Source organism: Morchella sextelata (assembly GCF_020137385.1).
Source record: "Morchella sextelata strain SCLS chromosome Unknown scls_3, whole genome shotgun sequence".
In the NCBI taxonomy this organism is placed as follows: Eukaryota; Fungi; Ascomycota; class Pezizomycetes; order Pezizales; family Morchellaceae; genus Morchella; species Morchella sextelata.
The window spans coordinates 2,298,731-2,325,574 of record NW_025408618.1 but is presented as its reverse complement, the minus strand read 5'-3'; the positions used below and the strand labels follow the sequence as shown (position 1 = coordinate 2,325,574).

At 45.7% G+C, this 26,844-nt stretch overlaps 5 protein-coding genes across 5 annotated transcripts; 2 read left to right on the top strand and 3 right to left on the bottom strand.

Annotated features, from left to right (window-relative positions):
• Positions 1–2,064: 2,064 nt before the first annotated feature.
• Positions 2,065–2,229, bottom strand: H6S33_009424 (uncharacterized protein; the record flags this gene model as incomplete). The annotated part of the gene is made up of 1 exon (XM_044840817.1): positions 2,065–2,229. One exon carries the CDS (start codon positions 2,227–2,229, stop codon positions 2,065–2,067), a length of 165 nt encoding a protein of 54 aa, XP_044698239.1.
• A 7,983-nt stretch (positions 2,230–10,212) lies between these two features.
• Positions 10,213–10,947, bottom strand: H6S33_009423 (uncharacterized protein; the record flags this gene model as incomplete). The annotated part of the gene is made up of 3 exons (XM_044840816.1): positions 10,213–10,529; positions 10,609–10,783; positions 10,873–10,947. 3 exons carry the CDS (start codon positions 10,945–10,947, stop codon positions 10,213–10,215), a joined length of 567 nt encoding a protein of 188 aa, XP_044698238.1.
• A 2,627-nt stretch (positions 10,948–13,574) lies between these two features.
• On the top strand, positions 13,575–18,530 carry H6S33_009422 (uncharacterized protein; the record flags this gene model as incomplete). The annotated part of the gene is made up of 9 exons (XM_044840815.1): positions 13,575–14,223; positions 14,305–15,569; positions 15,649–15,858; positions 15,909–16,561; positions 16,640–17,079; positions 17,149–17,365; positions 17,480–17,633; positions 17,699–17,720; positions 17,770–18,530. The coding sequence occupies 9 exons, from the start codon at positions 13,575–13,577 to the stop codon at positions 18,528–18,530; spliced, it is 4,371 nt and encodes a 1,456-aa protein (XP_044698237.1).
• Positions 18,531–22,603: 4,073 nt separating this feature from the next.
• On the top strand, positions 22,604–24,606 carry H6S33_009421 (uncharacterized protein; the record flags this gene model as incomplete). Its single annotated transcript, XM_044840814.1, has 2 exons — positions 22,604–22,958; positions 23,024–24,606. 2 exons carry the CDS (start codon positions 22,604–22,606, stop codon positions 24,604–24,606), a joined length of 1,938 nt encoding a protein of 645 aa, XP_044698236.1.
• Positions 24,607–25,745: 1,139 nt separating this feature from the next.
• H6S33_009420 (uncharacterized protein) lies at positions 25,746–26,685 on the bottom strand (the record flags this gene model as incomplete). The annotated part of the gene is made up of 6 exons (XM_044840813.1): positions 25,746–25,774; positions 25,894–26,030; positions 26,090–26,177; positions 26,223–26,459; positions 26,510–26,545; positions 26,661–26,685. The coding sequence occupies 6 exons, from the start codon at positions 26,683–26,685 to the stop codon at positions 25,746–25,748; spliced, it is 552 nt and encodes a 183-aa protein (XP_044698235.1).
• Positions 26,686–26,844: the final 159 nt, after the last annotated feature.

The following is a 26,844-nucleotide window of genomic DNA, read 5'->3' as shown; positions in this document are numbered from 1 at the left end:
CCTTCTGAAATTGAATGTCAAAATCCGAGTTTACTTTCCTAAAGCTAATGCCAGCCTTGAAGCGATGGTCGCAGATGTCGTTTATTTTTGGCAGTAGTTGCACAGAGAAAGGAGGGGAATCGAATGGTGCTGAATCAAGACCTATGCAGGCGACGAAGAGAAAAAGGTAGATACCGAGGTCAGCTTTATCCGATCAAAATTGGCGGGGGAATCGAGGAAATCGCAATAAGGGACGCGCACAGTAGGAGAGGGGATCGAGAGGGAAAAAGAAAAAGGCAATAAATTTGAATGAGAAAATAAAAGGCAAGGTAGAGGCACAAAGATATGAGCATAAGAAGTGGCAACACGATCAAGTTAAGATACAGAGATGCAGCAGGATAACCGACGTGGTTCCATTCATTTAGGACCTAAAGTTGATGGATTCAACCTGGAGAGTGGTGAGATGCGGCTCATGCTGAGGCTCTGAACCAAGCACAGAGCCCCACAAAGCACGACCAATCGTGCTCCGTCCCAACCGGAATCCACGAACAATAACGACGACCAAGTACACTTTTTAGCCGTTACAGCGGAGGTTTTCTCCAAAAATGAAGAAATACGACAAGTAATAATAGCAAATGATCCAAATTGACGAAACTTGCAAACCCACTCACAAATTGACGTATTCAACGACTGATGACGCCGAACAGCACACAGCATAATAACCTTTCCAGAAGCAACGAACTTTCAATTAGCCAATGCGGGCCACAGTTATCGTAGCTTTTTTCGATCTTCCTAATCGTATAATTCTCAACAGTGATTTCCGTTATACGATCCTACGTCGAGCCAAAAACCTTTTGTTTTTGGTTGTGATGATGACGACTATGATGAGGCTGAGAGGCTGAAAGGAGGGGAGGGATGACGGGCGGATGATAGCGTCGCTGCAACGGTTGTGTTGTGGGTAAAAGAGCCTCGAAGAATAACAGGGGGAGGGCTTGGGACTAATCAAGAGATATAGCAGGGCAACTCAAAACAGAGAAGAGAGTATTTTAGTAGTAGTAGTGATAGTACTGTAGTGGTAGTAATGGACGTAGTAATGGTAGTAATGGACGTAGTAATGGTAGTAATGGCAGTAATGGTAGCAGTTGTAGCAGCAGTTGAAACAAAGACCTAGAATGGCAGTCTGTTCGTAGTTGAAGAAAGGTGAAGATAGAAGGTAGAGAGAGAAAGGAGAGAGAAAATGTAAAAGGGAGTGGCAGGACAGACGGATCGTAAGTTGAGGGGTGGAGGGCTAAGTTCGCGACCTCTTGAAGTACTTCTTGCTTAGCGGGATTTTGGAGGCTCAAGGCGACGAGACCTTAACTTGTACGCTATTGAAGTCTAGGGACTAGCGTCACAACCATACGTTAGGTCGGCTCTCCAGCAGCCAATAGTCGGGTGATCAGCCAGCTCTAGAAAGGGGAGTGTGTCTATCCCTTCCTTCCTTTGTCGCAGATGTGAATTTGATCAGCTCTATTCTTTCACTCACTAGTTATGTTGTATGCTTTCCTTCCTCCACTTCCTCCTCCCACTCCCTTACTTCTCGCACTTTTTCTTCCCTTTCCTTTGTAAAGATATAATATGTATCAAATTGAGATTGAGTGGTCGAGGTCCCGTTTGTAGACAGGATGTTTCCCAGAGAAATACAGCACAAGAAGAAAAAAAAAAGAAAAAAAAAAGGCGGCTGACAATCAAGATTATTCTGTTACTACTAAGTATGTTGAATACTAGATAGATCTAGCCACGTCCAGCATAACTCTCTGGGTCCGAGCTCCACATATAGTGAGTACTGAGTAGGACAGCCAGGCAAGTGAGAATAATATTGGATAAGATATGGTTGGTTCAAGTGTGATAGGAGGAGGAGGAAGAAGGCGGCTGATAGGTAGATGTGCGGATGGGCTGTAGACCACGACGGGAGCTCTAAGGTTCCGTAACCGGGACCGATGTTTCCGGGTTCGGGTCGGCGTTCTGTAAGTATAAGAAATGGTCCGAATTGTGAGCCGAGAGTAAAGGAATGGTGAAGACCACAAAGATGAGAGGGTAAAAGAATTACAACGTAAGTAGGTACTTGTGCGAAGAACTACCCACAACTTTCCTCACTGCAGCAACAATGCAGCTACCTTGATGTGGAGGTGGGGGAGCGGATGTCAGTTGGAGGCTCCGAACGATCTGGCGTGTTTGCGGCTTCAAATTCTCGGCAAGGATCATGGACATGAATACCTATCTGACACAACCGGACGTGAAGGAAGGTCCGGCTCTAGGAAAAGAGCCGCGCTGCAGCAACGAGCCTGTATGTCGCAGGCTCAAAAAGCAGATATTGACCAGGGTCGAGAATGCAGCAAGGATGGGGGCGGTTGAGATGAGGATTGGCTCGGAAAACAGCTGGAGTGGGATTGGATAGATGGAAGAAAACGATATTCTATATACTGTATCTGTGTCTGCTTGGTCACTGGACATACATGCACCTTATAGTTTCCTCTAATGATCTAGACGAGTGCTACTCGAGACGTATGTATGGTACAAATAACATGAGGTTTGTATTTCTTCGAATTCAATATCGCAAGTACTATCATGTAGTCTAGGTAGTCTACTACTCACACTGAGTACTAGGCATGTATGTCAGCCCGCGTATGTGCACCCCCAAAGCCTTACTTCACGCCTTCCAGCAGTGTTAGTGCGGCGAAAAATGAGGGGCTCTTATGGGGCTCTTATGCTCCGAATTGCTTGGCCTGTCGCTACACGGAAACAATATCGCCACCGTCGATCTTACAGTACCCGTCTCATCACTTCAAATAACTTCGTGAAGTCTCGAATCCCAAATATCGGCACATGTACGTACATGTATGTACTCTAGAAATACATGACATGGTAGACTTCGGAAATCGCCAAAACCTTCAAATGAGTAATATTTGAATACAGTAATTAATTAATTACCCATAACGTTATAGTAATTTGTCTTTACCCATATTTCTCTCATACTCGACGTTAACGATTTGATGGATGGTGATTAACAAAAAAGGTCTTGTAAGAGGACCGGCACAGCCCCCGGCAAAAACACAATTAGGTTGTGAAACTTTAAACGAGGTGCACCCTGCTGAGGAAGTAAACCCCCGCCCAGGCCTACAAAATTTACTTCCAAGTGTTCATATAACTTAACAAAACACAATTGCTGGTACTGTTAGTAAAGTATGCAATTTATAATCCCCTATGCTCACTAAAAATTACCTTCATTCGAGTACTTGCTCTTTGTGAATTTGATTTGTGGGTGTGAGGGAAAGGGCTCAGGCGCCTAAGGAGTGGAACCGAGTTCGAAGATGAGTGGATTCCTCTCACCATGCACAACTTCCCCCTTCTTACTTCATCACAGAGTTTCTAAGGATTGATTCCTTGTCAAGGTGCTACGCATGACGTGCAACCTACCCAAGTTACAGGACAGGGAATCATAGTCCTCCCCGATCGGTTTTCGAGCCGGGCAAACATTTGCATCTCGCGGGATCGCTCCTCTCCAATTCAAACCATCCAAGAAGCTTAATCTAAGTGTCTTTATTCGATCCAGAGCCCGATATTTAAAGGGGGGTCCTTCTACTCTACATACGACCCGATTTTTACAGAAATCAGTCTCTGCGTATCTACAGTTCAGATAGTTCAAATGCTGTCATGCTGCCCGTTTTGAGTGTTTGAAGTTACTGATGAGTACCTACATGCATGTTTCACTCGGCATCCAGAATAGTGAGAGATATGGTGTGCGGCACGAGCCTCTGGCTCTACTCCGGAGTAGAGTAGGCACCACGCTAGAGCACTCGGAGACATGATACGAAGGTTTGTGTAACTTTTATTATTTAGCGGCTCATATGTGGAGTAGGTACATGGATTTGATAAGTCTGGACCACGACAGAACGATGTGAGATAAACTCGCTGTACCACGAGTTTCTGCTTTTTAACACCCTAAACAAAGATCGAGAGAGAATTGTGGGGGTGAGGCACGATGTGAGAGCCTCAAGTGTTCAACGCCGACTTGCATACATGAGCCGCTTTTAAGCCGCCTTGCCGAGCAAGGACTGGCATCCCTGTCTTGCTTGCTGATGCTGTAGCCTCATGTTGCCGCAAAAGCATTCCAACGGTAATTTACATCTACTCTAGAGTACCTACATGTATACTAGGTAACATTCGAGAGGTTGATGCTCATCAAGTGATCCCACGATCTAATCATGATCCAGTAACCGCCTCAATCCAGGTAGGGGGAAAAGATGAAGGCCCATCGCACTAGTGCTATACTAACGTACTCTATATCTCCCAGAAGAGCTTTTTATATATTCACCTACTCTGCATAGTGCAATTCGGTTTGCATCTAGCCGAGGTGAGTTTCACGCTGTGCAAGTCGTTACCTACTCCGGATCAATCATTGACAATCAACCCAAGGACGTAGGCCAGGTCTGAATACTACCGAAATCCGGAATTTTGTGAGCGGGTCTGACCCAATATGATCATTTTTATGTCGATACCGCTCGTACGATTTGGATTGACTAAGCCGTTATTTTACCCCTCGGCGGCCAGGCCTAATTGAAATTCATCCAATTAACCACAATTAACCACACACGACAGGTAGAGTATGATAAGGAGAACTGTAGGAGCGGACAGCTCTGCACGCCTTCTCAATTACCAAACTTAAACAGGCAACGTGAGGAATTGTTTTATCTTCGAAGTTTCTCTCATACCTTCCTTTGGTAGCTAGTCAGACGAATTCCGATTAGGTTAGGTCATCGAATATATACAGTATGTTTAATTGCACTTACTTGTCAAACAGTAAATCGCACAATTTTTAGAACTTGCGAGAAGGCAGTCGTTGATGTCTCAATTGCAATATGGTATTCTATTAGAATAGACTATCCCTTGGACGGATGAAACTGTCAAATTCGCAGCTTGCCTTTTTTGAGCTAATACTAGCCTAAGCAGGTATCTAACACTTATTTTTGATTCGCTCTAGGTCTATTATCAACCATTAAGAGCAACGGATATACCCAACTCAGTGCGTGCACGGTCCAGGCTGCGAATTTGACGATTTCATCCGTCTAAGGGATAGCTACGGTATTACTACGGTGTAGTAATTAACATTCGGATTTAACTCAGAGGTTATACAAATTAATTCCGTATTGCTACAGTGTCTATTACATCACATTTTTATACTGCAGGCAAATTATAAAGTATATGTCCTCTAATGATGCTCTGGGAACCGAGATTGACGATATGTGTATAATCATGATTCGGCTCCGCATGCAGTACCTACGTACCTACATATTTATGTATACTACGTTGATCATGACGGATCGATATCGGGAATAAACCGAGGAACTTGTGTCCTCTGACTTGCTACGTCTCCTTGTACCTAATTATAAAACACCATATCTAGCTGGGATGAGTGGTTACGAAATCGAGGCTCAAAAGAAGGTTTCAAATGCCCAGATATCTACCTGTCGTAATTCTCAGCCCATTTTTAAGCGAAGAGACCAGACACAGCAACGTCGATCAGGTACATACATGCAGCATATCAGAGCACGATAAGTACCTACATAAACACATTCACAATTTCTTAGTCGTGATAATTACATGTACTTATCCAGATATAATTCTTTAAGAGGCCGAGAAGGTGATATAAATAATGTAAAGCCTACAATATCAGCTAGTTTCATACGGTGTGTCCTTTAATTATGTATGCATCCAAATCATACATGCTAGTACACACTGATCTAGAGTACATGTAAGGAGCAGCTCTGCAGCTAGCTGTATGATCTTGCAGGGTTGGGAGCAGTTGAGGCTCAGGAGTAACAGCATCACTCACTTTCTGCACATAATCGTGTGACGTACGTGGCACATGTACTTTTATGACCTTTATACCCTACACCTACAGTTCATATGTCCATGTGCCCGGCAATGGACGGATACAAAATGCTCGATCCGTTTAAGCGCCTTTGAGGCAAATTATCTTGCAGCGAGGGTAGGTTAATAACAATAACTATGGACATGAGGTGCTGTAGCATGCTCGTTATATACTAGTCCTCTTTCTATCGGTATTGAAGCCATCATGGCTACTACTTCATGGGTTGCACGGACTTAAGTGATACGTATAAAAATTTTATAAAATTTCAGCCTTGATCTGTTCGGTTCTCAGTACATGTGTAGGTACTTTTAGCTGTACCTACACACCCTCATAATATCTTTTTAATCTTCAGTACTGGTAACTGTAACCATCCACCATCCCTGATCTGAGGATTAGGCGTTATGCCTCATCCAGTCCTCAATTAAAGTAACGTGCAACCTTCCTAATGTGTTGACTTGCCACTTGCAGGTACTAATCCCGGCGTACTCTGGAGAAAATCCGTCTTGGTTTGGTTTAGTTAACCAGAATTTCAGAAAGGCTAAACTCATCGATATCTAAAATATTTGATGGTAGAGTACATACTAAAAAGCTGTGACCACAAAGCTTGGTATGCCAACATACACGATCTGTATCTCGCCTCACTGATCGTGAGGATCAACCATCTCTTGTATCGTCAATTATTCAGTAGTCCTCCAAAACATTAATGGCTCTTTTAATCCGTGGAAGTACTATATAGCTGAGCGCTCTGGTTCAAAATCTAGAGATAGCATCTATAATGTACTGTCTCTATTTTTTCTATTATTGGAACGGTCTGATTGGCTGTTGGGTGCAGGGATGTTGATTAGTCAGCACGACACATCAAAGTACTGAGCACTCACGAGAGGAGGAGGATGGGACCGAAGGCCCCTCATGATTGTAGAGGGAGAATTAAATTTTATTTGATACCCATAATTCAACGTACAACTCGCGGTCGCGAGTTGGCACACCCCTAGTACTACATGTATGTATATATACTACACGCGTGACGGAGCCAGGGGTTTGAGAAATCCATGGATATCAGTGAAATATAATCGGGACTTCTTAAATATTCGTGCCACCACATTTCAATGTGATTCTCGGTAACCCTAGGCCTCCGAGTATTCTTCTGTCATCTGGAGGGTCGCCTGTTGAAATCATGCGTCTGAGGTACATACATATATATATACATGTATCTCACCACCTCGTAGGTTTAGGAGGACAGCACACTGTCCTGAAATGGCTAGAATATCCGAATATTTGAATTTCTCAGAACATGCGCCGAGCGACTATCAATGGCTATATATAAATTACAAGTGGAGTGCGGCCTCCGGCCGCCCAAATGTGGTGAGGAAATGAAGGTGCGGGCGGTACTGCGATAGTAATTTCTTAGATTATTGCTGTTATTCTGGATCATTGGGTCATCCAAACGTACAGGCGCGCACCAAACGATCATATAGGTAATCTGCGATTTATTAGCTCTAGTATGCACTCTAAGTCATTCAATAAGTAGCTTTAGTATGTACATGTAGTTCATGATAAAATGCTATCAGGGAAATTCGACGTTGATATATAAAAATATGGCTGTAGTTCTGTCAGTGTTTGTTCTTTTATATCCATCAATTGCAATAGCTACATGCCTTTAATGCCAGTTCCCTTCCATCTCGGGAGTAGTTCTTTGTCTACTTGTGTAATGATACGCAAACAATATTAGAAATAGTACGCAACCAATAGAAAACGTTCCTGGTGACGATGAGGAAGACTATATAGTTTAGATGAGTTGATCTTGTCTGTCATTAGATAGCAATACAGTACGAAAAAAGAGGATGTAATAGGTACTGTACCAATACGGAATTGTGCAAAACTTCCGAATTAAATCGGAATCCTAACTATTATACCGTAGCAATACCGTAACAATACCGTAACCCTACGGTATTTTGCCAGATATGGTACTGGATCCACCCGCTTTTTTGGTACTGTAGTTACGTAACGCAGATCTTCTGCTGCTACTCTACATTAATCGCATACATTATATACATATATATAGCTATATACATGCATGTATATAGGTCGAAACTCTTCCTATAATTTTGATTCGATCGGGTCCTAACCTTTTAACTGTATTGAACATCCAAGTTCAAACACATACATGTACACAGATTATTAGTATTATATTCATAAAAGCTCTAGTATATATATAACTATATATTAGAGCGCACCACACTCTGCAAAGACCTAGACCTGGGAATACCTATCCAGGGGGTAATATATAGAAATTGTGTGTACAATACTACATGTTATACTCGGCCTCATATAGCATTTCGGGGACCTATATCTAATAGCCTAATCACAACTTCTTAGTACGTACGCACGGTCCACAGCTACAGGCCTATATCCACATTTATAAACCTATAGATCTATTAACTCCATAAGCTTACATTTTGAGAGTTGACAAGACAAATTTCCCCAAGAATAGGTTGGATCCCCGGACACTCTTTGCAATTTGCGTTGCACTTTTTTATATAGATAGTCGCGGCGTACCCATGGCGCTTGCATGCACGAGTACCTACATGTAGGTGCAAAACGAAGTTTTTTTATTTTTGAGAACATTGGCTTACAATTAAGGAGCTGTGCCACTATGCTATCGACTCCTCATGCTCAAGACTGAGAATGTGGAATTTTTTGTCGGTGCCAATTGTAACTATTGAATGAAGGGATGCGTGTGGTTCTATGAATCTAGAATTCTTAGATCTATAGATCTGATATATACTCCGGCCAAGCAGAAATTAAAAGCCTAAAGTACATACTTCACCCTGCCAAGGCGCGTCCCCATTTCTGTCTTCTGGTGGACCAGGTTTAAGAGTTTCAGAAATATATGCACTATATTATTTTAAGTAGAATAGATTGATTGTAGCTGATGGCCTGTTAACTTTTAATTTTCTGCGGGTCTGTGGCAGGGCAATTGCATATATGTTTAATTCCTGCGACAAGATATACTACATGTAAGTACTTAATTATACGTAAACGCGCGCACTGTGATCCTGCTTATCTCGCCCAGGTAATATATAAATACTTTGGAGAAATCAGAGTGAGTACTTCCCGAGTTGGCATAGCCCACTGCATCACTATATCGAGTGACAGAGCATGAAGCAATTGGATAATCCTCGGGTCTAGCTAGCTAGATCTAGCCCGGTAAGAAAGCTCAGGCTCAACATGGCCGAGGCCCTGACCGGCCACCTGCGCGCTCTCGGCGTAGGGAAATGCTGTATACTGGGCTAATTGGGTCGTAGCTAGCTTCTGCAGAAAGCAATACACTCTGAATGAGGCCAAGGGTTGGATACCCAGGTGTAGGTGTATGTATTTAGTACTAGTACATGTACATGTAGTTAGACGGCCAGCATATAATGTACGTCCGTTTGGCGCGATTAATCAATCAATTAGTACATGTAGGCTTTGAGCGACGTACTAGGTTGTTTAGGCGAGTGATAGTTCATGAAAAAACCACTTTGCTGATATAATATATTTAAAGCCCGTTTGGGAATGGGCACTTATAAATAACACCGTTTTACTCGATCTCCGTCAGTAGAACGGTATTTAAAACTGATGCACCATTTGGAGGAAATAACGGTGGGGTTGATTGCGACGGTGGGGTTGCGACGGTGGGGTTGATGGCTTATGTCTATATACATATGTAACTATATATAAACAGATTTTCATATAAATCCGCTCCTTGTTCGTTGGTGCATGCAGTATTCCGGATCCGGCTGTGGTACATGAGAAAACCACTCCTGAAAATACCTTTCAAAATCTACGACGGTCCTAGCAATCAGATTCCCTTAATTGCAACCCTCTAGAACTGGTAAACGAGATGAAAACCACCTTTTAAATTTGTTTGACGAGGGATAGCTATATTTGAGGTGTATCCCGTGGCCGCCGCCCTCTTAGCTGCATGACGATACTTTATAATTATAAGTGAACCAAATCATCGTGTATATTATAGCGGATACCTGAATTGAAAATGATTAAATTCTGGTCTAGCATATTGTTATACAAACACCTAATAACATGTATGCAAAGAAGGGAATATTCTAAAACTTGCATGCTAAATTTCAATGGATAAAAAGGGTATCATGCCACGCCTTAATCAGAAACACCAAAGAAGAAAATTCCGAGACCCCATAACTCTAAATAGAGACTCATTCAACTCTATTATTTTCCATAACCCATGAAAAAGAACTCTGAAACCTGTGTCATCAAGTGTCCCGGGAAATGAGATAAATCCCCATGCTGTGTTAGGTTCCGAACGTCTAAATTCCGACATTAGGTTCATCGTTGATCGTTTTGCCGATATTCGAGCTCAACAGGCCTCTACACTCTTCTCTATGCTGTACCGCGCCATCGCGAGGGACCTGGCGGTTTTGGTCTAAAGACGACGATGCCGAAGGCAAAGGCTGATTCGTAGAGATGGCGCTGTAACCCCGCTCAATAGAATTAAAAGCAGATCGTGGGGCCCCAGCATGACGGTAAAGGATGTAGTGCTGGATTATGAATAGGATGTCGAAGATGATTGTAATTTGACCAAGGAAGAACTTGATAGGGTTACCAGTTAGGCCAGACCAGTCATCTATAAATATAGTTTAGCATCATAGTTATTCGGGAATTATGGACAGCATGGCGTGGTTGAAGCACTGGGGTTTACATACTTTGTAAACTTGAATCCAACACTAGTTGCCCAAGCGACAACGCACCACCAGAGATATCGAGGAGAATGTTATGTATTGACCACCCAGTGGTTGCCTTGCGTCGATAATTAAGATACGCCTGTGGGATGTACTTTACGATGGATATTAAGAGCTTAACATATTGCAGTGTATAAACCTAAACAAAAAAAATGCACACGGGGCATGGATCTGAATTAGCGACTATATGATGTAACGCTCTCTCTAAATCAGTGGTTAAATACGCACAACGTCGATCCATTCCCAGTTGCTATTACTAAGGGCGAGGAGCACAGCGATAGTTATGGCGGCAACGCAACTCATAGCGATAGCACTCATAGTCCGCGACATACGCTGTGATGAATGCCTCTTGTAACCCCAGAAGTAAAACTGCGATAGAGTTATTGAGCTTATGAGTAGCGCATGTGCCTACTGTCGTTAGCAACTCAACCTCCGTCAAGAAACTGGCTTATTAATCGGCATGAAGGGGTCATAATAAACTAACAGCAAATGCCAAATCATTCCACCTTACGGTCGGCTCTTCAGCACCAGGGTGTCGACGAGCGTATTCATCTCTCACAGTTGGTGAGAAAAGAAAGAGAAATGACGATATAGTGTAACAAATATACCCGAGGACATTAACAGCAAAGAAGTCAACCGCAAGCCCGGTGACGGACTGGCGTTGATGGTTAGCTAAGAGCTGAGGGTAGAAGGATATTGACCAACAGAGGAAGTAAGACCAGCCTAGAAGGCGTGAGATTACAAGGGCAAGGAAATCGTGTTGAGAAGCAGCAAAGAGGATGGCCATTTGATAAAATTTTTTTAGTTGAGATGGTAGGCCTGTGGGGATGCGTGAAAGAAGAAAGGATTATTGACAACTCCCGGAGTGCATGAAATAAGGTGTTTCCGTAGGGCTGGCAGTTATTATTAAGAAGTGATCTATTGGAGAGATAAGTGTTTGTCGTAATTTAAATCTATTGTGAGGACGAGATGTTTAAATAAAAAGTCGATAACGATGATGTTTGAAGAGTATGTACAAACACACATGTAGATAAGTAGCTGAGCATAAAAAACCTCAAGCTCTTATTCATCCGCCCCTTGCAGTCCCAGAGGTCAGCAATCACGTCATTTCCGCCAAGCAAGCCCTATGCATGCTGCAGATCAAGATTAGATATGGTACCTACATGAGTACCGACATGTAGGTACTTTACCTACATCCTACATAAGCGGTCGCACATGCACCTCCATATCCAAAACTTAGAGTACATACTTGTAGGCTGTTTTATTCCACCTAGCAATACCTACCCTATTCGGTCATACATACAATGGCATCTACAGTACATGTTCCTTCAACCGCTATGTGGAAGAATACAAAAAAATCAATATGTACAACGTGGGCCCTTTACTACATACAAGTATCTACCAGTTTTGGGCCGTATAGGGGCCATGGGAATATCAAGATGTATTATCTGCACGGGTCTGCAAATTCCCTCAAATACCGCCCCCGATGCTTTAAAAACCACCAGACCCAGGATGCCTTAATTAAAGGCGCAAAATAAACTGATCAGTGATGTGGCAAAATAGTAATATCTCCGCTATAGATGTAAGCTCTTTCCTCAATGAGTATATCTGAGTAGTCATGTGCGTTTTGGCGAAATCGAATAGCATCAGCTGGAAAACTCCATCTGGTCGGGCCATTTTGAAGCTGGGATCAGGCTCGCGGCCAGTGCCGGAATAACAGCTATAATTTGCATCTTTAGAACCGAAGATCTCGGGTACCTGCATCACAGCTATAAAGGTGGAATAATACTAGTGTTATGTTAGCCGTGTTGCCACATGTAGATATACCCGCTTATCAGCTGTGATGGCGGATCTTCTCTGATGACCATGTTTGCAGTATTTACTTACCTTGGCATCCCCAAAGTGACTCACCCCGTGAGTGAGTGTACTTATGATCAGTTTATGAATCTAAGGGTTCGATGAAGCTGCATGATCACGATGTTGTGAGCAAATGAAGGACCTTTTAAGAATATAAAACAAGTATACTTAAGTTATCACACTCCTACCTCAAAACAGTATGTGCTTATTGGAATAAATATGCCGCAAACAGTATTTTTTGCGGTTGAGTACAGTACTACATGTATATATACGACTTGTCCAGTACCTACATGTACTTTAAATTTCTGTGCCCCTCAACATACCCTTAAAATAACCTACATAAGTACTCGTCTATAATTCATAGCGTTTCCGAGGGCTTGACGCTTTTTTATATGGCATGCAATAGCAGCCGTGTTCGGAAACGTCATGAAATTAGTAGTACATATGTGTGGATATATAGAAACTACATGTATATAGCATGTGTCTACCTCTACATATTCCTTCATGAGCATGATCATTGCAACAAACAGCTTGGTTAAGAAGTACATATATATCTACGTATACATTATGTACTTAAGACGTATTTTCAAACGCATGAGTATATACATGTATATACATCTGGCCTATTGTGGTGAACACATGTAGATTATTCTTCAAGTTCTCGTTGACAATATACACATGCAGTCGTTCGCCGTCACTCGACAATACTTCCAGTTGGACACAGTTATGGCAAGATCTCCAGGGGTTTTTATTTTATTTCTATTGGCCCAAATTCCTCTGTTTGTTATACCGTTCAAGCAAGGATCATACAGGGTGGTTGGTCATCAAAAATAATGCAATCAGCTGGGCTCTTCACTCAATCTCTTGGCGATCTGATAACGGTCGCGACCTCAACCCTCCTTCAGACCTCCCCCCAGACTGTACTGAAGAGAAAATTCGCTCTTTGCATCAAACTCGCTCCCAGTTAGCATTCAATTAAGTTCTCCTCATCGAAATCACCATTGACAACGCGTTAGTTTTGCTGGACTATGGTATAGCACCCTAGTCTCACCCATCGCAACAAATCGGGCACTATGGCACCATCCCCTAGTTCTGGTGGACGTACTCCTTCAACTCGTGGTCGAGGAAGAGGCCGACCGCGGCTAAGAGGTCGTGCAAATAGTCTGCTCAGTGGTAGGAGACGCACCTCGTCTCTCCCCGCATCTGTCCCGGAAAGCTATACTCCTACGGGCCGCCGAAGACCTGTTTACCAGAATGGCTACAGGCCAGGAGGTGCTGGCGGTGGTGGAAGATATATAGATCACTCTACAGGATCGATCGTTCCAGCAAACGTTTACAACACCACCACTACTCCAGCCCCAAACAGACGAAGAGCTCCAGTGACTCCGAGCGTGACGGCGGCGGATGGAGTTTACAAGCCAAGGGAGGAGAAGAGCTATATAGAGTTCCATCCAGATCTAGATGTGGATGCTACGCTGGAATGTTTGTCCGCAGAAGACGTCGATGGAGCAAGCTATAAACCCCCGGAGTGCGGGAAGAGTGTGAAAATCGTGGATGTTAAGGAAGAGATCGAGCCACAGGAAGAGAGGTCTACTACAGGTTCGAGGAGATGGGATATAGGAATGAGCCTCGATGGAAATGGCCAAAATGTTGATGAGATATTGGATACAAACACTGGGATTATCACATCATCATTTACAACCTACTCTTCAGCTCTAAACGGTACCGTCTCCGCGTCATCCTTGAATGACATAGATATCGACATGTCCGATGCCCCCACACCTACCCTAACCCTCACTACAGAAGGCGTTGAAAAACCGCTAAATCTCTACAATATTAACCTCCCCATCGACCCCGCCCTAGCTGCTCTCACCTCTCCTTTGCCATCGGAGCTCACTACTCAGATACCAATCGACCCGGCCCTCTCACAAGTGGATCACCAACTAATCCCACAAACACCCGCCATCACCCCAACAGAAGAAGTATCAATTACTCACCCTCCTGTCACACCTGGCCCCATAAGAACTTCTCGTAGGGGCGATGATGGCCCCACTCTCGCATCCCTGCGTGCTCATCGATCAAATGCTGGCAAACCTCCCCTCCGTCAAACTGTTGCCCACCCACAGTCGGTCCGACGTCCACGGGCCCAAACATCAACCCAGGCGTCATTTGAAGCCGAGAAGCTCAACCTTCCAAAGCCAAGTTACCGCAAGATAACTCCTTTTCAATTCTCTGAATTTGCGTGGTCTTCCTCTGTCGGATCTACTGGTCCCTATGGCCTCAACAACCCACCGTCTTCCTATTCCATGGGATCCGGTAAGGGTCGTCGTCGGCTGGAACCAACCACACCCGGATCAGTAGATCGGTCTATGGCGCTAATGGGTTACCAGCAAACATCGCTATTCACACTTCCTCATACCCTCCTCCGTGATGTCCCCGACCTTGGCATCGATGAGGAACTCAACAGCGTCGATATTCTAGACCGTGTGGAATATGACATGGATGAACAAGACGATAAATGGCTGACCTCCATCAATGCGTATCGTCTCCTTACCTCAGCCGCCCCCATCACCCGTGAAATTTTCGAAATAACAATGACAAAAATTGAAAAGGAATGGGTGACGTTGGAAAAGAAGATCCCAAAGGTCATAGCCAAACCCCACTCCACATCCTTTTCCGCACGGCGTCGTCGGACAACTGGTGATGATGAAGAGGAAGAGGAAGGGGCCGAGGACAGTAAATGCGCAATCTGTGATGACGGGGAATGCGAGAATAGTAACGCCATTGTTTTCTGTGATGGTTGTAACCTTGCCGTTCATCAAGAGTGTTATGGCGTTCCATATATACCGGAGGGGCAATGGCTTTGTAGAAAATGTCTTACAATACCAAGGCAAACGGCGCATTGTATATTTTGTCCAAATACCGATGGGGCATTTAAGCAGACCACTACAACGAGGTGGAGCCATCTTTTGTGTGCTATTTGGATACCAGAAGTCCGATTGGCGAATCCGGCCTATATGGAGCCTGTGGATGGGATGGAGTTAGTGCCGAAGAGTAGATGGAGGCTGGTGAGTTCCAACTGGTTGAATTTTACAACCATGTTGTATTTTTTTAGGCATCATTTCTTTGCTGACTTCGGCGTGGCAGACGTGCTATATCTGCAAGCAAAAAATGGGCGCATGCATTCAATGCAGCAACAAAAGCTGTTTTATAGCCTTCCATGTTACTTGTGGCCGACGGGCGCGGCTGCACATGAAAATGAAGAATACCTCTGGGCCGGGTGCGCAGTTGGAGGCATCGGGGCTGAAGGCATACTGCGACAAGCATGTTCCTGCCGATTGGAGACGAGAGAACGATGTAAGTTCTCTACAGAACCTTCTGCCTATCAATCACTGACAATTCTATAGGTCGATGAAGCTGTCATGGACGCCATGGAGTTCTATCATCAAACAATGGCTGGTCGCAACTGGGGCGACTCTCAATCCGCTGCAATGGCCCTTCCAGACCCTTCGGAAGAAAACAGTCCCCCTAATGGCATCCTTGTTGGAGGCAATCTCCCCCGTCTAAACCTAACTTTCGGCAATAAACGCAAACGCAATGCGAATCCGAAATCAGTGTGGAAACTTCCCTCTGGCGCACCCGTAATACCACATGTCATCTACACCGCCGTTGTCGAATTTCTCTCCCGCTTCAAGGTTTACAAGAAAGAGGAATATGTTGCTGAAGCGTGCAAATATTGGACCCTTAAGCGGGAAGCACGTCGTGGTGCTAGCTTACTAAAGAGGTTACAGTTACAGATGAATAGCTTTACAAGTGTGGAAGTTACGAGAAAGAATTATGCGGCGATGGGGCACACACTTGGGACCAAAAGGCTAGGGAAACGCAAAGAGTTTACGGATGGGTTGATCAGCATTTTGGGGAAGCTAAAAGATGTGACTATGAGAGTCGAGATGAGAGAGACGGAAAGGGTAGAGGACGCAAAAGCTCTAAAAGATTCATTGGACTCTATATATTTTCCCGAAGTATCTTTGATGAGGGAAATTTTGGAGAAGGCAGAAAGGTTGGTGCTTCCCTTTTAGAATATCAGCGCGATGACAGGTCTTCATGTGAAATTAATGTGGCATAGCTAACGTTACAGTGTGGGGTACACGTGTAGTCAGGATCACGAACGTGTCTTTGAACAGGGATTCTCGCTTATTCTGGACCGAATCGAGAACCGACTGTATCCAACCGTAGAGACATTTGCCATGGACATGCTCTCAGTATTAAACTCCGCTCCAAGCCAGCCATTACTAGAGCACAAGTTCAATATACCTTCCTATACTCCGCCCATACTAGAGCAAAAGAAGGACATGGATGATCTAAGCCAGGAGGCGGCGACCACGATATTGAAGCAAGTCGAGCCGCTGTTAGATGAAGCCGGGTTAAAGGAGATAGATCTGAGGACTGATTCAATATCTATGTCTGCTAATGCGGTTATTTTAGAAGCTAAGGTTACGCAGCAGAGGATTTCAGATGGGAAAGGAGATGATGAAAAGGAAATTGCCGAGATCGCAAGCATTCTTACTGGAACCAACGGTATCAGTTGGAATCTCTCCACCGACAATAGTGGAGACATGGACTTTAACAAGGATGAGGTTGAAATAGAGGACGAAGATATCCAAGTAGATGATGCACAAGAAGGCGGTGATGACGAAGGCGATAACGATGACGCATTGAGCGAACAAAACGGAGTCAAGGGAGCAGAAAATAGCCAGCCTTCTTCAATGCAGTTCACCAAGGAGTCTATTTCATCCCCGAAGAAATCAAAGGCGGGGGTGGAGGGTATCAATGGAGCATCGCCTCTATTGATTAATATGAATATGTCAGTACCCGCTGCAGGCACCACGGTGCTGGGCTATTGGACCGATGGTCATCCACCGTGGTATATGAATGATAATGAGCCTAGGGAACTTGACATTGTTGACCCGTGTATTAGGAAAACACCCACGCCGACTCCGAGACAAATGAGCCCAGTTACTGGGATAAATGGCGATAAGTCGACTCCTTCACCAAAAAAGGTGCTGGCATCATCAAAAAAGGCGTCATCCCCCAGAAAGAAGGCGCTAGCATCACCAGATAAAAAAACACTTGTCTCTCCATCCAAAAAACTTGCATCATCACCAACCAAGAAAAGACTATTTTCACCATCAAAAAGGCCGGCGTTGCAAAAGTCTCATGTAATACGGAATCAAGGGGCTGTCGATGTACCTGTTAACGGGGTGGCAGATTCAGAAATCGCTGACACCTCTATCCCACAACGAACCGAAGTCTTTCCGAAGACTCCAGAGGCAGGATCACCGGTAGAAAAATCGGCCAGTTTTCGCACACCAATAAACAGAGATGTACCCACAGTCAAGGTTCGGCGTGCTTCGGATGGACTGAAGCCCACTAAAAAGTCTGATATGGATTTTGCTGAAAACGAAGATCTTATGGGAGGGTACCGACTTGAAGATCTCCCTTCTCCGCTGGGAACAGTCGATGGCTCGAACCCTAGCCCTGACCAGGAGAAGGTGGACAACAGTCTTTCTGCCCTTCCAGCACCAGCACAGAGTACTCTAGCTGCGTTTGTAGCTGCTACAAGTACTGCTACTAACGGGGTTGGAGATCATGACAATACAAGTGTTCTTTCCGATCCCCCGGATGATGAAGATGTGGATATCGATGCAGAGGGGTCTACAGAAAACGAGGATGAGATTGAGGGCTTGGACAGGATGGACGTGGATGTTACCAATCAAGAAGATGAAGAAGACGAGGATCTAGATGCTGGAGATGAATTGGAGGAATCAGAGTCCGAGGAGTCAAAAGGGGATGGTTCGGCAGGGAGCAGCTCGGGTGGTTCGACGAAGAAAAGCAGAAAAGGCATGGTTTTTGCTCGGCAAAGTAATGGCAGGTTTGGGTCGATGAAGGCAGGCGTTTCTAGTAGTAGGGGAGGAGAAAGCGGAGCGGGCGGTGGCTCGAGGGGGAAAACAAGGAAGAAGAAGTGGTGAGAAAACTCTGAAGACTCAATAATGTTAATTATTTTTCTGTTTACATCCTGTATTTTTATTTTCCTTTATTATTTATCTTTTTGATAGCTGGCAGATCTTATTTCCTTTGTCTACTTGGATGGAATGAAACGTACGCGTGGAAACGGAATAACTATGGGTTTGGGACTGGGTTTGGGTATTTTTTTTTCTTCTTGGTATTTTTTTCTTTCTTTCTTTCCGTACGCGTTACTCATGCACTTCTGGCAGGGGCTTTTGTTTTCCTATTTGTTTTTTCCTATTTGTTTTTACAATTTTTTCTTACAATTAGGGATAGGAACGGTGTTTGAACGTCTTCTTTCTTTTCCTATTTCCTACATTATACTTTTACTATTTCCTCTCTATCATCCCCCCCCCCCCCCCACACTTTTTTACATTGCAGCCATCAGGTCTACACCCTTCTTCATCTTCGATATCGACCCTGGCCCCCCTCCATAGTAGATGATGAGCTTTGGGAACATTCTGGGCCTGCGGTGGTTGTTTTTTTGTAACATGTAGGTGGTAATATAATTGGAGAAGGCTGCTGTTGTTGATGTCGATCTGTGATTGATCATGCATATATATTTCACGTCCACATAGATCATATCCCGCTCATCCATTTGTGGCGGTGGTTCTTGGTAGTCGGGCGCGGTGCGGTGTTTGCTATGTGCTGGTGATCATCGGGACGTTAAGAAGCAGACATGCTCTTTGGTGCTGGTGTATTTTGTTGTGATCGTGGCGGTGTATGTTGTAGAGTGATGTGATTCTACCTATGGGAGAAAGAAGGAGTGATGAAATAGTCCATAGTTCAATCCAGGACTTATGTATGGTCGACCTATAGCCAGCTAGCGCTTTTCCCTACCGCTGAGCACGAGCTTATTTGTCTACACAACGGCTTTTGGCATGGTGATGATTTTTGACGGTAATGGTAGAGTGTGAAATACAATACGTTTGATGATGTTTTTGTAGTTTGAGATACGTGTACAGTGGGCGGTACCACGTTCGCCCCATCCACCCTAATTAATGAATTAAACAAAAAAAAAACCCCCCATCTACCCTACAATACTACATACGCATCATGATATATCACTCGCCCGCCATGACCCAAGACCGTGCGAGATAGCAAGCAGCATACCAGGCCGCACACCAACACCTCAGCATCCGCCGGAACATCTATCTACACCGGCCGCAGTCTTGCACTAGTCAGATCACATGTAGTTATGTAAGTAGCGATGTGTTAATTGCCGCATCTGTAATACTCGTTGCGAGCTGGTCATGAGCGAAATCGGCTTAGAATAAGCTTTCCCCTCCACCACCTCCCACCAGCACTTTGTACGGCCGCAATGGAGAACAGTTCCGGTATCCTATCTCTATCATGATCTCGTGCCTGCACACCTAGCTACACCCACTCCCACCTCTCTTTCCCCACAGCGACCAGTTTCCCCACGACCGGCAGGGGGGGCGCTGGTTTCCGGGAAAAAAAAACAAATCCTACCTGCGAAACAAATGGTTCTTCATATAAACGGCGGGTGTGGGGTGCACGTTTCTCCGCAATTTTCTGAGTTTAAATTGAGGGTGGGAGGAGGAAAGAGCCGGGGGGGTTGCGGTGGGGAGGGACAGAGGGACAGCTTCATGTAGCTAAATTGACGCAATTTTTTTTCTACTCTGTCGGTATTGTAAGTAGGTTAGGAGGCCAGGTACTCTACGTCGGGGGCATAATGCCGGCGGTGCGATTGGATGGTTGGACCGGCGTGGTAGTACCTACTTGCAGTTGCTCTACACTTTGAGTCTAGAGTTGACACCTTGGTACAGTAGGGATAAGTATCACTGTATCAGTATTCTAGTGCCGTAGCATCCGTAGAATCCAGCATAACGCGGGCGGGCGCATACAATCGCAGCGTCGGGGAAACCTTCGGAAGCCGAACACTCCGGCCGGCAGCGGAGCCGTGGGGGGACGTGTAGGGATAGCAGAAGGAGAGCAGAAAGAGTAGAAGAGTAGCAAGCGAAGCCGAAGCGATCTTCGCTGTAATTGACCGAGGGGAGTGAGGGAGTAAGCGAGAGACAGATGATGCAGGGCACGGCGTGGATCCTTTTTTTATTTTTATTTTTTATTTTTTATGGAGAGAGTGTGTGTGTTTGTGTTCTCTTTTTCTGTTCTACAGCTGAATCCCCGCGGAGCTAGCTACCTGCATTTAGACTCGTGGAACTCGTAGAGAGTTGAGGGAGCCAAGTAGAAGCACGGGAATGGTGGACCTGAAAATCAAGCTGTTGTGATGTGACAGACAGACCTCCGGAGTGTAGCTACTGGGGACGAATATCAATCGGGACGGGGTGATGTAACAGCCCGAAGCGGGAAATTCTAAAACCTCTTTTTTTTTTTTTCTTTCTTTCTTTCCCAACAACAAAGTTACATGGTATATTTTAATCTGAGCTAGAGGGAGTTGACATTTTGTGGGGGGGAAGGTGTACCTAGAGTAGAGTGAGTAGAGCATGGAAAGTTGCATGGGAATTTGTATGGAACGACGGAGCCGTCAAAGCTACACATGGTACGATTGACATTGAGAAGGGGGACAGGGGGGGCAGCACTCGGGAATGCGTTTTGAGCGGAGTGAGAGAAGTGTGTGTGTGATGTAAGGTGTTTTGTTTGAACGCTTTGAAGGGTCCCTGGGAAACGAGTGCCTAGAAAGAAGGAAGGACGGGCTCTGAGGAACGAGTTTCACAAGAAAGACGTCAGAACAGTGCAATCGAGGGAAGGGGGAGCGGTGGGGGGGGACCGCCGCCGTTACTCTAATATTGTTAGAGATCACCATCAGAAGCAATTCTTTGCTCTATCCAGCGACCGAGGAAGAAGGGTAAGAGCACAAAGCCAGGCACAGGAAAGAACAGTAAGCAGCGTGTACCCGGGAGCCGAGGAAACGAGATTCGAATCAAGATGTGCGGTAGCAAGTAAAAGAGGTAGGGGTCCTTCTGGATGCGGGTATTTTTCTCTCTGGTTCTTCATCCTTCCCGACCCAGAGTGGGCACTGGGTTTTCTTCGGCGGGGGATCTTAGATCTGGGAGGGTGGGTGGGATGGGAGGCCCGCGCCAGCCAATAGGAAGAGAGAGGTAAACAATTGCTGAGTGATGGTTTGACGAATTTCCTTTTTTCCCTACAACACGCGCTTATCCTGTTCAGGGGAGCACATGTACGGAAGCCCACTCGGAAGCGCTCTTCAGACGTCGAGTGGTTTTTCATGCTCGTGGGGGAGGTTTTTTTCGCCCTTCCCTTTTTCGCTTTGTTGGATGTTGTCTTTTAGAGTACAGCTACAGTCAGACTTGTAGGTACAATGCTCCGAATCTGCTCTCTACATAAATAAGTGATCGTCTCTGTGCCCTCCACTGGAGTACAGGTGCCTTTCTATTGGCTTTAATAACGATCATTATTATTTGACTACAGTAGGGAAACTCTACTGCCTAGGTTGTAGGTCATGCATGACCACATATTAGACAGACATCTGTACCCTGACAAGGACAAATAGATGCCTCTAATTGACTAATTGATCCCCCCCCTTTGGCACCGATTTACTGATATACTTGGTTGGTACTGAGCTGTAATTGGTTGTGGATATGTAACTCGGCGGTCTAAAATGCCCAGACCGTCGGTGGTAGTGGGTGGTGGTGGTGGTGGTCCTGATGGAGGAGTGAGGGAATGTCCCCCTCGGTCCAAGTCGATCACCCCCATCCATCCTTTTCCAAACACCTGGCTTTCCCGAACGTCGACGAAATTCCTTTTATACGCCGTCTCTCCCGCCCCATCCATCCCATCTTCCTCTTCCTCCCGTCGTCTCTCTCCCCATTTCTTGTTTAGCATCCATTCTAGATTTGATCACATAATCTAGATCAGCCAAGTTAACAACATCTTTCTGAATAAACCCACTAGTTTCGTTTTTTTTTTTTTGCCCTACTGTTTTCTAGCCAGAAAATAATCCCGCCACATTTCAACAACCCCATCCCCTCCCCACAGCAGTTTAAATATTGCTAAATACCCTCGCCCACGTTTCATTGAAACCGTACTCGAAATGGAGCCGCTTCTAAGCCAATCTCGTCGTCTTTGTCCGTTCCTCAAGAAAACCTCTCCCTCGACCCTCCGCGCCCTCTCCACCGGTGTTTCTCCAAGTGTTGGCGGCGGGACCATGAGCAACCTCCAAGTCGTTGCCCGTCGCTGCCCGGTCATGTCCAAGGCACTTGCCGTTCAGAGTGTCCGTAACTCTGCATTTTCCACCTTTGGTGTCCGCGCTGGAATTGCTGGGCAGAAGAGGGGATACGTTGTCCCGAGCAAGCCCGCCGGGTTTCAGGCCACCGAGAGGAAGGATGCCGAGGCCGCGAGCATCGAGACCCTGCACCTCCAGGCGGGTGTTCTTGACACCTCTAAGGGTATTTTCAGCCTCAATTGCGCACCAGTTGGAATTGAGTCGAATAGAATGCTAATTTTACAATAGGAATCTGTCCTCATGGCGCTGCAGCGCTCAAGGCCGCCCAGGTCGCTGAAAGCATGGCCGCCGCTCCCCGCGCCCGCCCTACTCGTCCCGTCAACGTTGCCCCCGTCAAGATGAACCCGGCGACTACTACCGGAACCGCCTTTGACTATGAGGGGTTTTACAACAACGAAATTGAGAAGAAGCTCAAGGACAAGTCCTACCGCTACTTCAACAACATCAACCGTCTTGCCAAGGACTTCCCCCAGGCGCATCTCGACACCCCCGACAAGCTCGTCACTGCATGGTGCAGTAACGATTATCTTGGTATGGGTCGCAACCCTAATGTTTTGAAGGCTATGCATGAGACACTGGACACCTATGGTGCTGGTGCGGGTGGTACTAGGAACATCTCCGGCCACAACAAGCATGCAATTGGGCTTGAGCGCACCATTGCGAAACTTCACGCCAAACCGGCTGCACTTGTTTTTTCGTCATGCTACGTGGCTAATGATGCGACCTTGGCAACCATGGGCTCAAAACTCCCCAACTGTGTGATCCTGTCCGACTCTCTGAACCATGCTTCAATGATCCAGGGTATCCGCCACTCTGGGGCAAAGAAACTTGTCTTCAAACACAACGACCTCAAGGACCTCGAGGAAAAACTTCAATCAATTCCCGCCAACTACCCTAAGATTATTGCGTTCGAATCAGTATATAGTATGTGTGGTTCCGTTGGGCCCATTAAGGAGATTTGCGATCTTGCCGAGAAGTATGGCGCAATCACCTTTTTGGATGAAGTACACGCTGTTGGCATGTACGGACCACACGGCGCTGGTGTTGCAGAGCATCTTGATTTTGAAGCGCACGCCGCTGGCAGGTCAGAGGGAACAGTCATGGACCGAATTGATATTATCACTGGTACACTTGGAAAGGCATACGGATGTGTTGGAGGTTACATTGCCGGAAGCTCATTATTCGTCGATATGATCCGTTCCCTCGCGCCTGGGTTTATTTTCACTACTTCATTGCCCCCAGCTACAATGGCGGGTGCAGATGCGGCAATCGATTACCAAATGCACTACCATGGTGACCGCCGACTTCAACAACTGCACACTAGGGCTGTAAAAGAGTCTCTGCAGGATCGTGATATTCCAGTCATTCCCAACCCATCTCATATTGTACCTATCCTTGTCGGAAGTGCCGAGCTTGCTAGGCAGGCTTCCGACAGCCTTCTCGAAGACCACGGTATCTACGTCCAGGCGATCAACTACCCTACCGTCCCTGTAGGCCAGGAGCGCCTCCGCATCACCCCCACTCCCGGCCACACAGAGACATACCGCACCCACCTTATCGAAGCCCTGGAAACCGTGTGGAACGACCTTGGCATCAAGCGCACCTCCGACTGGCGCGCCGAGGGTGGCCTTTGCGGTGTCGGCGTCGATGACGTCAAGGTTGAAAACATCTGGACTGACGAGCAACTCGGCTTTCAAGGCAAGAAGTTTGTCGAGAAGGCCATCAGCATGAAGACCGGAAGAGCAACCGGCCCAGTCATGGACGCTATTTTGGAGAAGGAGATGGGCAGGCCGATGGGTATTGAGGCCTAAGGGCGTTTTTTGGTGCACATTTGCATGTGGATGTCCGCTGTGTTTTAATAGCTGGAGATATCATGTCAGCGTTAGTGGTCGCGAAGGGTTTTTATGTAGTAGGACAATATGGTGGAATAATAGAAGTTATTGCGGTACGGGGGTTTGTAGATCCCCGGAAACAGTATTTCTCGAATTTTTTGCGTTCTTGCCATGATGTATGCGTGTACTGTGCTGTGATTTTTTGATTATTATACCATGCGAACTGTGATTTTATGTCATGCTGTAATTATAGTAAACACCAAAACATGTAGCACGTAATGCAGAAACAGAATCAGAAACAATCATACCCGCTCACCTACACCAACTTACCCAACAAACACACCTTAGCCCATCAAACACACACGGGAGAGCAACATCACCTGTTTGTCATGCGCTAGCTTCTGCCATGTACTTTTGCCCACCCGGGTATATCTCGGGGACCAACCTTGGTCCCTACTCTACTCACAACCCATCACTCGACATGGCCTGATCCTCCCCCTTTTCTGTAGGGTGCTGTGTAACCCAATGAGAATCGCGGGATTGGATTTGGCACCTGCGCGTGTGGGCGTGGGTGGTGACCCGGTCCTTCTCCAACGTGCATGGGGCGGGAGGTCTGGACTTGGGATTTGTCATATGGTTAGTCATGGTTTGCGTACGTGTGTTGAGTTAGGGGAACGGGAACAGGGAGGGGAACGGGAAGGGAACGGAGAGAGGCGGGGAGTAGTGCGGAGAGGGGTTTTTTTTTTTTTTTTTGGAATGGTGTTGGTGGTGCTTGGCTGTGTTGGTGCTGTGGATGGGGTGCTGTGCTGTGGTTTGGTCTGGGCTTGGGCTGGTTAAGGGATTATTTTGTCCTTCTGTGTTTGACTGGTAGTGTTGCGCCGAGATATGGAACTTATTCTGGGTGGATGGACTGGGCGGAGGATCGGAGGGAGCCAAGAGAGGTTCGTGGAATCATGAGATTGTGGAGTCGGAATATGGGTCATGGGCTATCACTCGGTGCTGTTGACAATTCGAACTCAGTATTCCCATTCTGGTTTGTGTGGTTTATACATGCTACCTGGGCTTGGTGAAGTTGTTGTGGGCCAGAAATGAGGTTGGGTATTAGAGAGTAAGTACGGTCACGCAGTCGTGACCGCAATAGAATTAACTATGAGATACATTTTAATACCCTGAGGAAGATTATTTTTCAGAATAGTGACTGACTGAATGGTAATCATTATCAACCGCGTACCGGTCGACCGCCAGTACTTTTGTGGCTATACTTACTTCCATTAGCTATGGCTTTAATTCTTTTGGGAAATTTATTCCTGCATATAGCCAGGAATAACTCAAGCAAATACTGCTCCCTCGTTACGGCGTCCATCCCATCGGTGGGCAGTATCAGACGGGAAGGGTATAAATCCCTAAAGAGTCATCATGGTTAGCTAGCAGAAAAACGGCCGAACCTCATAGGGATTCTTACTTCTGCTTCTCGGAAACTTGGTCTTGGTCACTGATGACCTCCTCTTTCACAGGTACTATTATTGGCTTCTTGCACAGACGTGTGCAGCCTAGGTTACGTTCTTATTAATGATTCGATATTTCGGTTAACATACCCTGGCAGCAGCTGGAGGCTGCATGTACGTATTCGCTATATAAGCGTACACGCTTCTGTGTCGGAGGCTCCTCCCACGTGTAGTTTCTATTTCGTTTCATTTCCAAGAAGATTCTATATTCTTGCTTCACAGATAGCCATAAGTTGCTACGCACATGCTCTTCGAAAGTGTATTGGTCCTCGTCCTCCTCGTCCTCCTCATCCTCCTCGTCCTCCACCATACTCTCCATCCAATCCCCTTGCGAATCGTCAGACATTTTCGTAATTATGGTGGTGGTGGATAAAAACCTGGGGTATAGCGGTGAACTGATGTTGAAATGATCCCTAGAGTTGATTGAAAGGCGATTTATAAGTAGCTCTGCTTATTGGGTCTTCTTTATGTGCCTCTATATTCAGTACATATCACATCCAAATACTGATGATATACATCAACGCGTACAAAGAACTGTCGTGACAAACCTCATAGGGCCCTGACAGTGCGGTTTGATGCTTCTGTGTTCATCGAGCGTATACTCTTTATCATGTTTGTCTATCACCACATCCTTAACCAATTTAGCCGTGGTGGTGTCCGCTTCAGGTGGAAACACCTTGAGCTACGTGGAAGATTTTTGGTTTATAAGGCG